General features: G+C 50.6%; 1 protein-coding gene across 2 annotated transcripts in view; it reads right to left on the bottom strand.

The window, feature by feature from the left end:
• CLEC16A (C-type lectin domain family 16 member A) overlaps positions 1-15,244 on the bottom strand; it is a 123,266-nt gene that overhangs the window by 71,758 nt on the left and 36,264 nt on the right. For both annotated transcript variants that reach the window (XM_015409952.1, XM_015409953.1), the window contains exons 9-11: positions 13,363-13,573; positions 11,461-11,569; positions 9,570-9,670 (exon numbers count right to left, since the gene is read on the bottom strand). In XM_015409952.1, the coding sequence (XP_015265438.1) occupies positions 9,570-9,670; positions 11,461-11,569; positions 13,363-13,573 (421 nt within the window). The remainder of the gene's footprint in view (positions 1-9,569; positions 9,671-11,460; positions 11,570-13,362; positions 13,574-15,244) is intronic.

The raw sequence follows: 15,244 nt of genomic DNA, 5'->3' as shown, positions 1-15,244 counted from the left end.
AAAAGCCCGTTGTGAAACCGATACAACGAGATCTAGAAAGATGTGGTCTGTAACGAACGCATAGGCTGGATGGTGGTAAGGTAAACAGTAGTGGGTGAGGGTGGGAGGGGGGTGGGGGAATAGCGGCGGCGGCCGGAGGCCTCTGCATCCCGTTGCCGGCCCTGGAGTGAGTGGGGGGGAAGGGACTTGGCCTTCAGTTGCCGGCCCAGGAGTCGATGGTGGGGGAGGGGAAGGGAGCGGGCCTCCTGGAGCCTGGAGAGGGTGGGGTTTGCAGAGGGGTGGGATCTCAGACAGGTAGAATGCCATAGACTACACCCTCCAAACCAGCCATTCTGTCCTGGATAACAATTGCTGCCAATCTCCAGGTGAGGGCTACAGACCACTCACAATTACAACTGCTCTTCAGGTAGCAGAGATCAGTTCCTCTGGAGAAAACAGTGGACTCTGTCATTATACCCTGCTGAGGTCACCACAGCAAAATGACAATGTTTGCCCAAAGCCAGAGCACTCCCCCAGAGCCTCTTTCTAGATCTCGTTGTATTGCTTTCACAACGGGCTTTACTGCTAGTAACTTTATAAACCTCTATCATGTCTCCCCACTCCCCTTAGTCGCCTCTTTTCTAAACTGAAAAGTCCCAGACAAGTCGTAGGGAAGGTGCTCCAACTCCTGAATTATCCTCTGCCCCTATGAAGAATGGTTAAAGCGCTTGGGGCTCTTTAGCTTGAAGAAACGATGGCTGAGGGGTGACATGATCGAGGTTTATAAGATTATGCATGGGACACAGCAGGTCGAGAAAGAAGTACTTTTCTCCCTTTCTCACAACTCGTGGGCACTCCATGAAATTGCTGAGCGGTCGGGTTAGAACAGATAAAAGGAAGTCCTTCTTCACCCAAAGAGAGATTAACACGTGGAATTCACTGCCACAGGAGGTGGCGGCGGCTACAAGCATCGATGGCTTCAAGAGGGAATTAGATAAGCATATGGAGCGGAGGTCCATCAGTGGCTCTTAGCCACAAGGGATAGATAGGAGCTCTCAGTCTGGGGCAAGGGATGCCCTGTATTCTTGGTGCTTGGGAGGGAGGGGGACAGTGGGAGGGCTTCTGGTGTCCTGGCCCCACTGCTGGACCTCCTGAGGGCACCTGGTATTTTTGGCCACTGTGTGACACAGAGTGTTGGACTAGATGGGCCTTTGGCCTGATCCAACATTGGATTCTCTGATGTTCTTATAGCTCTGCAATGTCCTTTTTGAGATATGTGACCAGAACTGTACACAATATTCCAAATGAGGATGTTAAGAACATACACACACAAGTATCTCCTTGCATTCCACTATTAGATGAAGAAGACCCTTATTGTGGCTTTGAGGAGGGCCAAACCTTCCTCTGCCACTCCTGCGTCTGAAGTCAGATGCATATTCAATGACCGGGGGGTGGGTGGGTGGGAAGGGAAACAACACAATTAGCTCAGAGAGAACAGACCCGTGAAGGAAGATGGCCCTTCGCTATTCATGCATCTTCTGTCCCACAGGGAGGTGGGGTTGGAATGGAAAAGTGCTCCCGCTGAGCCCATCTACGTAAGACCCACGAAGGGCCCACGGGAGTCCACACAAGCCTCTGATGTGGTTGAGCAATCTATCGGTTTAAGAGCGATCAGAAGCCTTTAACACTTATTAATTGCTGCTTGGCCCGTCCTCTGGGGTAATGTATGAGGGAACGATCCCTCTTTTAGCTTGCAAAGTGGTTTAGAAACCGCTCCCCCACCACCACCGAGGTACCCAACCGGATAGAGATGTGAACCCAAGACCCACTCCCGGGCGAATCCAGAATGGTCCGCTCCACCGCACGGTCTCCTGCGCTTGTGTACGCTGAGTACTGGGGAAGGGGGAGGATTGCTAGAACGGCTGGACTTGTTTGCGCACGAGAGCCATTTAAAACAGGCCGTTCCTATAACCCGGCAAGGCCATTTCTCAGAAGAAGCTGGTTCACGATGCCCCTCTCGACAATCTGCACTACGGTAAAAGCCCTTAACACTGGAGGAGCGTGTCCGAAGAAGCTCATTGTCTCCCTTTGCTAAAGCGGAAAGAAACAATCCCACCTTGAGAGTGCAACGACACAAACCTCTCTATCGTCGCTGTCACCCCTAAACTCCTTGGCGGGCATTTCCAGTAAAGCCGCTCGCTTTCGGCGCTCCGCAAATCAAGGCTCTCTCGCGCGCTCCGGCTTTAGAACGCTTTTGGGTGTCACTTTTCAGCTCAGTTCTGCTATGCCCGTAAGCGAGGCTCTTCCTGTATGTGATGAAATGCTGATGCTTTGTAGGTATTTTAAGATGATGGCCCGGACAAGATTGGAGAAACAACTCCCCATTGCGTTTCTGGCCAGAAATGGCAATGGGGCGTGATCTCTGGACAGACAGCCTGTTGGGTAGTTTTATACCTAAGAGGCTGACGACAGCGTCCCGGGGACAGGCGAGCGACCCAAGCTAGGAGCTCAGCAGTCGCTTCAGAACAGACTCACGGAGGACAGGGTTTATCAATGACTTAGCCAAGATTTATTTATTTATTTGATTTGTATCCCACCCTCCCTGCCCCGGCAGGCTCAGGGCCGTGTACAGACCATTTTAAAACAATAAAACAAGTTCAACAAAACCACAGCAGGACGATACAATACTACAGTCGTAAAACGACAGCGTAAAGTGCTAGTAGCCAATGGCGGTTAGTAGCAGCATCTAAAATTGGCGTGTGAATAATGATGTTACTTTGGGGCCAGTGTCTTGATTTATGAGGGCGGCTCCCTGCTCGAAGGCCTGGTGGAAGAGCTCCGTCTTGCAGGCCCTGTGGAACTGTAAGAGGTCCCGCCGGGCCCCCGATGTCATCCGGGAGCTCATTCCCCCAGCGCGGAGCCGCCACTGAAAAGGCCCTGGCCCTCGTCACGGCCAGCCTGGCTTCTCTAGGAACCAGGAGGGCCAGACGGTTTTGGGACCCCGATCGTAGTGCTCTTAGGGGAACATATGGTGAAAGGTGGTCCCTTAGGTATGTAGACCCCTGACCATATAGGGCTTTAAAGGTAAGAACCAGCATTAAAGGGAACCTTTGAGAATCAGAGGCAATGAACCTCTGAATCCCAGTAATTAATTATCGTATGGCAGTGTGTGTAGTACAGCCAGGAGATCCTAAGACAGTCTGGCAGCCACACGTTCTAGCTCTTTTAGCTAGGTGGTGAGCTAGACTTGCTTTTGAGGCAAGATGCGTTTCAGGGGCGGTTCGCCGTTGCCTGCCTCTGTGCGTCATGCCCCTGGTATTCTTTGGAGGCCGCCCATCCAAATACTAGTCAGGGCTGACCCTGGTTAGCTGACGGGATCGGGCTAACCCGGGCCATGCAGGTCAGGGCTGAATCCCAGTGCCAGGAGGCAACACCAGGGAAATGGCCACGGACTCTGTGTAGATCCGCTGAAAGACGGGTGATACGGAAAGGTATTCTAGGGCAGGGGTGTCAAACGTAAGGCCCGGGGGGCCGGAACAAGCCCGTCCAGGGCTCTTATGCGGCCTGCAAGCAACTGCTGCAAGGGAGAGAGTACCGGGGGGTGGATTGGGGGGGAGCCACTCTATTGTGGCTTCAGCACAGCAGAACCACCTCGTCTGCCGCAGTCAGTCATTGTGGGAGTGTCTGCCCAGCGCTGCGCTGCTGCCTCTCCGGTCTGCCCAGGTAAGTTTTCCCCTGCACCCCCCTCCCAGCCCACAGGGCCTTGCAGTGAGTGAGGACACACCAACTCGGAGCTTACCAGCGGCTGCCCTTTATACAGTTTCTATCTCCGGTGCTTGGCTTTATGTTTTACGGCACAAACGGCCTGGCCCAACAAAGTGACATTTATGTCAGATCCAGCCCTCATGGCAAATGAGTTTGACACCTCAGTTCTAGAGGGTCCCATGGCAAGCCTTGCCTAGAACACCAGAAGAGCCCTGCTGGGCCAGAGCAGGGAGGGTCCATCTAGTCCAGTGTCCTGTTTCCCACAGTGGCCAACCAGTTCCTCTGGGGGACCAACAACAGGGCAGAGAGGCCGAGGCCTTCCCCTGAGAAAAACACCAGAAGAGCCCTGCTGGGCCAGAGCAGGGAGGGTCCATCTAGTCCAGCATTCTGTCTCACACAGTGGCCAGCCTGTTCCTCTGGAGGTCCAATAACAGGGCACGGAGGCCGAGGCCTTCCCCTGATAAGAACCTCAGAAAAGCCCTGCTAGGTCAGACCTGTGAAGGACCATCTAGTCCAGCATCCCATCTCACAGAGTGGACAACCAGTTCCTCTGGAGGGGCGACAACAGGGCAGAGAGGCCGAAGCCTTCCCCTGATGTTGCTCCCTGACACTGGTATTCAGAGGTTTACTGCCTCTGAACATGGAGGTTCTCCTTAGACACCATGGCTAGTAGCCACTGATAGACCTCTCCTACATGAATCCAATCCCCTTTCAAAGGTGTCTATGCCCGTGGCCATCACTACATCCTTTGACAGCGAATTCCATCTTCTAAATGACCCTCTGTGTAAAAAGAAGTATTTCCTTTTGTCCATCCTGAATCCACTGCCCATCAGCGTCATCGGATGCTCGGTGCGTTTCCTTGGCTGTAACGTTCGCTTTTGCTGCTTTCAGATCTGCATTCTATGAAAGTCCGAACTAATATGGAAAACCCAAGTACAAACTTAGCAAGTAAATAAATATGGTTTCTTCTCCTCCAGCTACGAGCAACAAGCAATTCAACATGCTCAGAAGAGGACTGATGTCTCGAAAGAAAAAGAGGCAAATGCCTGCTTCTTTTTCTTCCAAGACTTGAATACTTTAGGCTGGTAGTTTTCCTTAATATGTATCAGCCAACAATCAACTTTTTTTATAGCGTCTGATGGGGCTACTGGGGAAAAAGCAAGCTCAGCTGGAAATTCATTTCAGGGGCGGACCAGGAACGGGGGTTTAAAGGCACAGCGGCCGCTCCGTTCTACCCCCGCCAACGGCTGGCACGGCTCCCTCTGAAATCTGGCACCGAGAGGCGAAGTGTCATTAAAAATACTCGGCTCGCGTCAAAAGGCACGCTCCGTTTGCCATTATTTCAAGCAACGGACACCCGAGAGTCGTCATTTCAGCACAATTTTACGCCTGGGAGATCTGACGTCCGATTCATCACGGCGACAAAAGGAATTTTTCGTAGCCCGCCAGAAGGTTCGGCTCCTCCGCACCGATCTTCCAGGGCAAGAGGGCGTGTGGCTCTTCTACGCAGAATGGTTGTGTACAGAGGAGTTATATACCCGTTCCTCTGGTTTCCTGGAAATCTCCCATTAATATCCCAGATTCTTATGCTGCGACACGCTCCGGGCGTCTTCGGCAGTGAGAAATCTACTGGATGCGATCGCCCTCGTCAAAAAGAGTTGACGGGAGACTTTTGCTTTTGAATGGTGTTTGAAAAACTGACGGAGATCACTATGATCTCTGTCTGTTTGGGGACATGCTGACGTTAACTGTCACAGGGAAGGTCGGCAGGGTGAGACAGTCTTCAAGTCAGGTTTTTGCTTTGCCCCTGCTGGCTCACATCGACTCTATGCCTCGTAAAACAGCCTTGATAATGTGAGGACGGCTTTCTTTTCTTCTTTTGCACGCTGCTCCACGCGGGCCCCGCCTGTGTGGATAATCCAAATCCAGCGCTGGCTACACGTTCGATTCACTGCTCCTGTTTATATTCACAAGGAGAGCGGGAGAAAAAGAGCCCCCCCCCCCCCCCCGTCTTCATCCCAGCATCCACTGGTGGCTCTTGAAAGCTGTTTTGCACTGATTAATCCAATTAAGTGCGTTAACAGAGTCTGTCTTTCGTTTTTTAAAAAGGGGGCAGGCTTTCCTGCCGCTACTGGGCACTAAAAAGGTACAGCACAGTTTTTGCAAGTTCCTCCGCAGACCACTGAAGCTGTCGAGAATCATTCAGCCAGCCCAGAGGGCCTCGAGTCTCGCCCGAAGCACCGGGCCAGCTGTCAGAACCCACAGCTAACAACGAAGCACACGCATTCAGGAACGGTTATACTTTTATTGCAAAGCTATAGATGCAGTAACACAGGCACTGTTAGGAATGGCCCCAGCCAGTAGAGCATAATAGGATATAGGGTATTCGTATGCACCCCCCCTGGCATGGGCCAATTAGGCACCCTCCTGCGCGCGGGATAAGTCAGGAAACCGTTAGGTGGCTAAAGCTGAGAACTCGGAGTCTCTCACGGTACATAGGAGCTCTCCAGACAACACAACCTCCTCCTGCATATCTGTAGAGATAAGCGTTTCAGCAAAGGCATAACAGCCGGGATAGGAATGCAATAGCCATTAACAAGACACAGAATGAACTCCCCAACCCCCATGGCAGCACAGCACACGGCTGCAATTCTGAGGGATGCCGCAGAACCTCAAGGGGCCTACCAGTCTCCTGCCCAAGCTCTTGCACGACCAGCTGATGTATGAGTTTGAGCTGCAGCAGACGCTCCGCCTGTCCCCTCGGAGGTGTTGAAAGCTGAAACCCTGCCTCCTCCACCCCACGGACAGCCGTCTTCAGTACTGCGCCCTCCCTTTAATATTGGTGTTGTTCAGTCGCACAGTCGAGTCCGACTCTTCGCGACACCATGGACCAGATCACGCCAGGCCCTCCTGTCTTCTGCCGTCCTCCGGAGTTTGCTCAATTTCATGTTCGTTGCCTCGATGACACTGTCTAACCATCTCATCCTTTGCCGTCCCCATCTTCTTTGACCTTCAGTCTTTCCCAGCATCAGGGTCTTCTTCTCCAGTGAGTGCTCCCTTCTCATTGGGTGGCCAAAGTATTTGAGCTTCAGTGTCATTATCTGGCCTTCCAGGGAACAGTCATGGTTGATTTCTTTTAGGATTGACTGATTTGATCTCCTTGCAGTCCAGGGGACTCTCAAGGGTCTTCTCTAGCACCATAATTCGAAAGCATCTATTCTTTGGCGCTTGGACTTCCTTATAGTCCAACTCTCACAGCCGTACAGTACGGCCACACCACCCTGAACACGCCCGATCTCGTCTGATCTCGGAAGCTAAGCAGGGTCGGGCCTGGTTAGTGATTGGATGGGGGACCGCCTGGGAATACCGGGTGCTGTACTGGGAATACTATTGCTTTGACCATGCGGACTTTTGTTGGCAGAGGGATGCCTCTGCTTTTTATTATGCTGTCTAGGTTTGCAATCGCTTTCCTCCCAAGGAGCAGGCATCTTTTAATTTCATGGCTGCTGTCACCGTCTGCCGTGGTCTTGGATCCCAGGAATGTGAAGTCTGTCACTGCTTCCACGACTTCCCCTTCTATTTGCCAAGGAGTGATGGGATGGGTCCGGATCCCTTTAATATTACTCTGGGCCAAACTAGACAAGACGATGGAACCTCTGATGGAAGCCCCCAATGTGTCCTTTTCAAAAATGCAACCATCCCGGCGTGGGGGGGGGCAGATTTGGATCAGGGCCACTGAGTGAGGGAGAGGGAGCTGAACCATCCCATGGCATTCTCTTCCGAACCTGAGATTACCCCCTGGGAGCAGCTTCCAAGGGGAAAGCAGCACGAGGGGATAGGGGAAGATGGACCCACTGCCCCTCAGCCCCAATCCAAAGCGCCTCTCGGCACCCAAGGTAAATGCCGGGAGCTCTGACCACCGGATTTGCCAAGCGTCTCACCTGGACCCCGGGCTCTCCTGGGTCCTAGCTTCCCTGCTCAAGCATTTGACACATTTATGGGACACTTTTCCCCAGGGGTCATTTCATAGAAAAAGAGGTGCAGGAGCTCATTAACATAACTTATTTGCATACACCACACACCCCTGACATCACCGGAGGTGTGTCAGAAGGCAACACCCACCGCTCAGGCTCCACTGGACTGTTCTGGATTGCTAGCTATTTGGGGGGGGAACACGCAGATCTGTCCTCGTAGAGGAGGGGGAGAGCTTGTATCTGAATAAAACTTGGTTTTAAAGGTGCCACTGGACTGTTTTGGGCCGGGGGGCCGGGGGGAGCTCTGCAACTTAGCTGGCTGCTTCTTGCTCTGACTGAGGGCTGCTGGGAGCAGGGGGCGAGGCTTGTTGCATGTGCCCGCCCCCTGGGCTCTTTACTGCCGGAGCTCCGCTCCTGTGTGCTCCTGCAGGAAATGACCCCTGCTTTTTCCAAATGTCCAAAGTGGCACACACCTCCTGCCGAGTCCTGCAGCGCGGACACAGACTCCCAGCCTTCCAGCTCCACACCTGGGAAGAGTTCTGATCTCTCCTTCCAGACTGACGTGGAGGACGATCAGATACTGTTTTAAAGACCCTACCGGGGAGCAGGAAAGGAAGCCAAGCTTAGCGAGGCCCTGAGGCATTGAGGGGGGAAGGACGGGCTTGGCAGAGCCTCACAAGCCGGTGCAAACCTTTGTTGGCTATCAAAAACCAGAAGAAGAAGACATCCCCAGGCCCAGACAGCTTACCTGCAGAGTTTTACCAGATTTTTGAAGATCAAATCACATCACCATTGAAAGATATCATTCAAAACATTTATGATCAAGGAAAATTACCAGAATCATGGAATCAAGCACTGGTTACACTAATACATAAACCAGAATACTATATACTATAACTATTTTGTTGTATTGTTATAAGGCCTAAGTGGCAAATTGTGATCTGCCCTGAGCCCGTTTGCGGGGAGGGCGGAATATAAACAGGAAGAAATAAACAGAAAATGGGAAGAAATACTGATGAAAAAAGAAATTAGGAATTACAGACCAATTTCGCCGCTTAATGCTGATTATAAAATCTATGCGCCTATTTTGGCTTTTTTGCCAAAGAGACAAATGAGAAATGATGTCAGGACTATTTTGAACGTATTAGAATATTTTGAAGCACATCCTGAAGAACAACTGGCAGTTACATTTTTAGATGCAGAAAAGCCTTTTTGATAATCTTAACTGGGCCTTCCTGTTAGAACAACTATTGACTTGGCAATGTGGAGAATATTTTTATACAATGGTGAAAGCAATTTGTAGCAAACTCTTGTTTGCTGCAGTGCCTACCTGAGCACCGGGGTGCTCAGGCTACCAATTCGCTACCTGTAACAACTTTGTTCCTGTAATGAAGCATGACATCATTTTTTTTTTAAAGGGACCAGGTCCTAAAACAGGGTCCCCCAACCTTTTCGGAGACCGTGAGCACCTCTGGAATTCGTACACACCATAGTGGGTGCAGCCGCAGTATGGCTGCTGCAGGGGGCGGAGCTTGCCACTAAAGGGCTGCCGCGCCTCACACGGCGAAGATCCTTGTGCTCTGGAGGCAGCTGCTGCCAAAGCAACGTTTAAAAAAAAAACTGCAGTCAATCAAATCTCCAACGGCCAATCAGAAGCCTTGTGGGGCAAAAGCCCCACCCACTTTCCCAAAACGCTTGGTGGGCGCCAGGAAAGTTGTCGGTGGGTGTCCTGGTGCCCACATGCACCTCGTTGGGGACCCCCGTTCTAAGAGGCTTCTGCCCACTGTGTCGGTGCCAGGCGGGCAAGAGGGCGAGAGCGTTCAGCGGGTTCCCGAAACGGAGAGTTCTTACCTTTGTTACGTGACATGGCGTACAAAAGGCAGAGCACGAACAATGCGTAGTAATCGTCCTCTGCGCACTCCAGGGCATTGTACACCAAATCCAGAAAGGGCCTGAGGGAGACACGGAAGCTTCAGAATTTGCCACCGCTGCTCTACCGTTTGATACCAAGAAAACGGAGCGGTTCCCAAGAGATGCCGCAGGAATACTGCACCGAGCGGCCCTGCATGGGACAGGCGACATGTCCGAGTAGAAAAGGTTCGTTTATTCAGTTCATTTTATACCCTTGCTTTTCCTCCCTACTAAGGACCCAGAGTTTTGGGCCCCCATCGGCAAGGAAGGTGGGGTATAAATGAACTAAGCAAAGGAACGATTTAAGCACCAGGTCTTCGGCTAGAACTCTCTGCTGCTGTTGCAGTAAGCTACTATTCACAAGACCTTTATGGCTCGGCTTCATAAGAACATAAGAGAAGCCAATGCGGGGCCAGGCCAATGGGCCATCCAGTTCCTACCTATACCTTGTGCGTAAGGCTATACCTTCGGCCCATTCATTCCCGGCTGTAGGAACCGAAACTGAAATTTGCTGCCCTGCCCACTTTAACTGTTTTTAAACTGGTTTTATTGTATTAATTTAATACTTGATATCTATTTATGGAATCAATTTTAGAATTTGTATTGGAATTTATTGATGCGACCTGCCTGGAGCCCACTTGGGGGAAGGGCGGGCTATAAATTGGAAAGACAGACAAGAAGGAGGAGGAGGAGGAGGAGGAGAAGGAGAAGAAGAAGAAGAGGAGGAGGAGGAGGAGGAGGAGGAAGAGATTGGATTTATATCCCACCCTTCACTACCCGAAGGTGTCTCAGAGCAGCTTACAAACTCCTTTCCCTTCCCCACAACAGACACCCTGGGAGGCAGGTGGGGCTGAGAGAGCTCTGAGAGAAACGGCTCTTTTTCAAGGACAGCTCTTACCAGAACTATGGCTTGCCCAAGGTCATCCAGCCAGGTGCAAGTGGAGGAGTGGGGGATCAGACCCAGTTCTCCCAGATTAGAGTGCGTGCACTTAACCACTACACCAAGCTGGATGGATGGATGGATGGATCTTCTGTATTGTTCTTTTACTGTGATATTCGTGCTGGTTTTCTAGAACCTCTTTATCAGAGTCAAGTAGGGCAATCTGATGACTATAAGATTGTTTCATTACTATCTTCCCATAATCCTGGGATCACAGAATCTGTAGCTAAATTTCTCTGTTGTGCTATTAAGAGAAGAAGATTGTTTCAGGTGCAAGGGTAAAGGACGTATCCTTGTCTCCCAGCTGTATGTTCTGCCGATATGCCAATAATAATAATAAGAAGATGAGGAAGAGATTGGATTTATACCCCGCCCTTCACTACCCAAAGGTGTCTCAGAGCGGCTTACAGACCCCTTTCCCTTCCCCTCCCCACAACAGACACCCTGTGAGGGAGGTGGGGCTGAGAAAGCTCTTGACAGAAACGGCTATTTTTCATTTCCCCTCCCCACAACAGACACCCTGTGAGGTCGGTGGGGCTGAGAGAGCTCTTGACAGAAACTGCTCTTTTTCAAGAACAGCTCTTATCAGAACTACGGCTTGCCCAAGGTCATCCAGCCAGATGCAAGTGGAGGAGGAGTGGGGAATCAAACCCGGTTCTCCCAGATTAGAGTCCGCGCCCTTAACCACTACACCAAACAAAGGTTCTGATAGATGATAGATAGATAGATAGATAGATAGATAGATAGATAGATGATAGATAGATAGATAGATAGATAGATAGATAGATAGATAGATAACTCAAGAACTTCCCGGCACTAATTAATGTTGGGCTCAGCCCAAAGAGAAATGTGAAAAGCGTTCATTCTCCTCTCCACCCCCCCCCGCCGTACCTGTTCCAGATCGACGTTCTGGCCGCGGCCGCTGACTTCTCTTCGTCGGTTATGTTCTGCTCTTTCACGGAAGACAGCTTGCACCGCTCCATGATCACCATCTCAATCTCTGGGAAGAAGCGGCAAAGGACAGAATTGAAAACAGTCGCTTCGGCGGCAGAGAGCGGGGGGGGGGGGCAAAGACCTACCACCATCGGTGAGGGGACCACAGCAATTGCTGCTGGCTGTGAGCATTACGATGCTCTCGTTGTGCTGCTATCTAATGCTGCAATACCCTTTTTTTGCCTCATTTGTTTATTACTTGTACTACTACTACTACGACTAGTTTATTAATCGCCCTGTCCCAGCTTGTGCCATAAACTATACAGATTACAACAAACCGGACCACGGTGTACCTAAGATAAGTGAAACACTAAATCACCATGTATATTTTTACAATTTTTATATCTTTTTACCCGGAACATCTTGGCCCAGGGTATCCCCCCCCTTTTTTTGTCCTCACTGTGATATACAATAGTGAGTATTTTAGTCGCTGATGTATCCTGTAAGATGTGAATTTTTGTCTTAAGTGTTTAACCTGTTTTATTTTTATCGCACTTTGGTGCCTTAACTGTTTTAATCTTGTTGTATTTTATTGCACTGTTGTGCCTATGTAAGCCGCCCTGAGCCCGCGTGCGGGGAGGGCGGGGTATGAATGAAAATAAAATAAATAAATAAATAAATATAAATTTTTAGAGTATTTTTTTCAAGTAATTAACAAGAATACAGCTTAAGCATTAGCCATGAAGCTCAACAGTACATTCAGAATGATGCAACTCCTAGGGTAATATTTACAGCCAGTAACGAAGTCTTTATCGTAAGACTCAAGGTCCTTGTTACAAAGAGAAAAAACAAAGAGAAACAACTTAAGACAAACAACGGCATCCTAGTAATCATCCCGTTTGCGTATTCTTCATCAGGTTCGCCTGCTGTTGTAGATATATCACAATCTTGGAAGTACTGAAGGCAATTATTATTATTATTATTATTATTATTATTACATGGGATTTTTACCCCGCCCACCCCCGAAGGGCTCTGGGCGGCTTACAGAGTATCGTGTGCGCACACACTTTATAGAATCCTAACTATGGCCACAAATTCAGGGGGATGGGAACCCTACCTGATACCCTCCGAAGGCTTTTTTCCGCAGATGTTCTTGCTTCTTTTTTCCGGGCGGTCACATGCAATGTTTCAAGATTCTTAGGACTATTTCATATACTCTATTGGTGACATGCTATTGCTTTAATTTCTGGTGCCTGGGAATTGCCAATATTAAATTATGATGCGACTAGGTCCACAATGCATTTCAAATGGCAAGACTTCCCTAGTGTGGGGCTGAGAGGGCTCTTTCAAGAACTGCCCTTGAGAGAACAGCTCTGAGAGAACTTGTGACTGACCCAAGGTCCCACCGGCAGCTGCACGTGGAGGAGTGGGCAATCAAACTCGGTTCTGCCAGATTAGAGTCTGCGCTCCTAACCACTACGTCAAACTGGCTATCTCAGAATTAATTAAACCCAGAATTGATCAAAGTGCGGGGGAAAAGTCCAACTCTTCAGAAGAGGATGACAACACTAACTGTTATATGATGCTTTCAAAGGCCCTGCCAACTGTACGACAGTCCGGTAAGGCAGACCAGTACTGCTCCCCACGTATTACTGATGGGAGGGGGCAGGGCTGGGAGAGAGTGGGGGTGGTGGGGGTCTGCGGCCGAGGCAAGATCCAAACCGGCAACTCCCAGATCGTGGTTACACTGAATTCCAAATCACAACCCAACCGCAGAACTCAGAATGCACACTGGAAAGCGGCAACGCGTGAACTGGATGGCTTGACTTGTTTTCCCCCCACACTGATTGGCGCGCTCACCTTCGTTCTCTCTGCTCGGCTTGGTGCCTTTGGAAGCACCCTCCGTGCCTTCCGGCCCCTCCACGGGCGCCTTCTCCTCTTCCTCGTCCTCCTCGACGTTTTTGTAATTCGGCCGCTTCTGCTGCCTCTTCCGGCCCTTGTGCTTGTTGATCTCCAGGGATCGCTCCAACGACTCGGAAGGTTTGATGAAGCACCTGATGCCCGACTTGGTCTGGGAGGAAGACACAACCAGACCAAACTCGTTATTTATTTAATTTGTATCCTGCCCTGCCCTGCCTGCCTGCCTGCCTGCCTGCCTGCCTGCCTGCCTATCTATCTATCTATCTATCTATCCTATCTATCTATCTATCTATCATTCATCTATCTATCTATCATCTATCTATCTATCATCTATCTATCATCTATCTATCTATCTATCAATCTATCAATCTATCAATCTATCAATCTATCTATCTATCATCCTATCATCTACCTATCATCTACCTAAGAAGTGACGGCGGCATTCTCTCAGCGTCCAGATGGTCAACCACCACCATAGTCTGGTGTCGTGGTTAGGTGGGTGGACTCTAATCTGGGAGAACCAGGCTTGACTCCCCACTCCTCCTCCGCTTGCACCTGCTGGGTGACCTCGGGTCTGTCACAAGTTCTCTCAGAGCTATTCTCTCAAGAGCAGTTTCTGTCAACCTCACAGGGTGTCTGTTGTGGGGAGGGGAAGGGAAAGGAGTTTGCAAGCCCCTCTGAGACTCCTTCGGGTAGTGAAGGGTGCGGTATAAATCCGGTATCTTCTTCTTCTTGCCAGGCTGTTATTAAGTTGGTACTGATATTGGGGCCAGGGCCATGATATTGGGAGGCGGCACCCTAGTCGAAGGCCTGGTGGAAGAGCTCCGTCTTTCAGGCCCTGTGGAACTGTAAAAGGTCCCGCAGGGCCCTGATGTCATCCGGGAACTGATTTGACCAATGTGGAGCCGCCACTGAGAAGGCCCTGGCCCTCGTCACAGCTAGCCTGGCTTCCTTAGGGCCTGGAAGGGCCAGACGGTTTTGAGATTCCCCGATCTTAGTGCTCTCTGGGGAACATGTGGGGAAAGGCGGGTCTCTTAGGTAAGTCCCTGAGACTGGCAGGAGAACTTGGGAATGCAGCATGTAGGCCAAGCCACCATTGCGTACGGATGGCTCCACTTAAAAGCACGTGTGCACATGTGAGAGGGGGGAGGCTGGTACTTGGGGTCAGTGCACACAGAATTTTGAGCTTGTGTTTAGTGTTGAGAAAGCACCCCTAAATCTCCAAGTAGCAGAGAGCAATGGCTCACTCCCCGCTTGAAGCAGGGGAGCAAGAAGAGGGCAGAAGGAGGTAATCTAGAAGCAGGTGGTGGTGGCAGCTACAAGCATGGACGGCTTCAAGAGGGAGTTAGATAAGCATATGGAGCAGAGGTCCATCGGTGGCTCTTAGCCACAAGGTATAGATAGGGACTCAGTCTGGGGCAAGGGATGCTCTGTATTCTTGGTGCTCGGGGGGGGGCAACAGTGGGAGGGCTTCTAGTGTCCTGGCCCCACTGCTGAGGGCACCTGGTATTTTTGACCACTGTGTGACAGAGTGTTGGACTGGATGGGCCACTGGCCTGAACCAACACTGGCTTCTCTTATGTTCTTAATATGGAGCAGAGGTCCTTCAGTGGCTGTTAGCCAGAAGGTCTAGATAGGAACTCTCAGTCTGGGGCAAGGGATGCTCTGTCTTCTTGGTGCTTGGGGGGGGGGGCAACAGTGGGAGGGCTTCTAGTGTCCTGGCTCCACTGCTGGACCTCCTGATGGCACCTGGTCTTTTTGGCCACTGTGTGATACAGAGTGTTGGACTGGAGGGGCCATTGGCCCGATCCAACACTGGCTT

Source organism: Gekko japonicus, unplaced genomic scaffold (assembly GCF_001447785.1).
Source record: "Gekko japonicus isolate JY-2015 unplaced genomic scaffold, Gekko_japonicus_V1.1 scaffold78, whole genome shotgun sequence".
Lineage (NCBI taxonomy): Eukaryota > Metazoa > Chordata > Lepidosauria > Squamata > Gekkonidae > Gekko > Gekko japonicus.
This window is presented reverse-complemented; position numbering and strand designations above follow the sequence as displayed.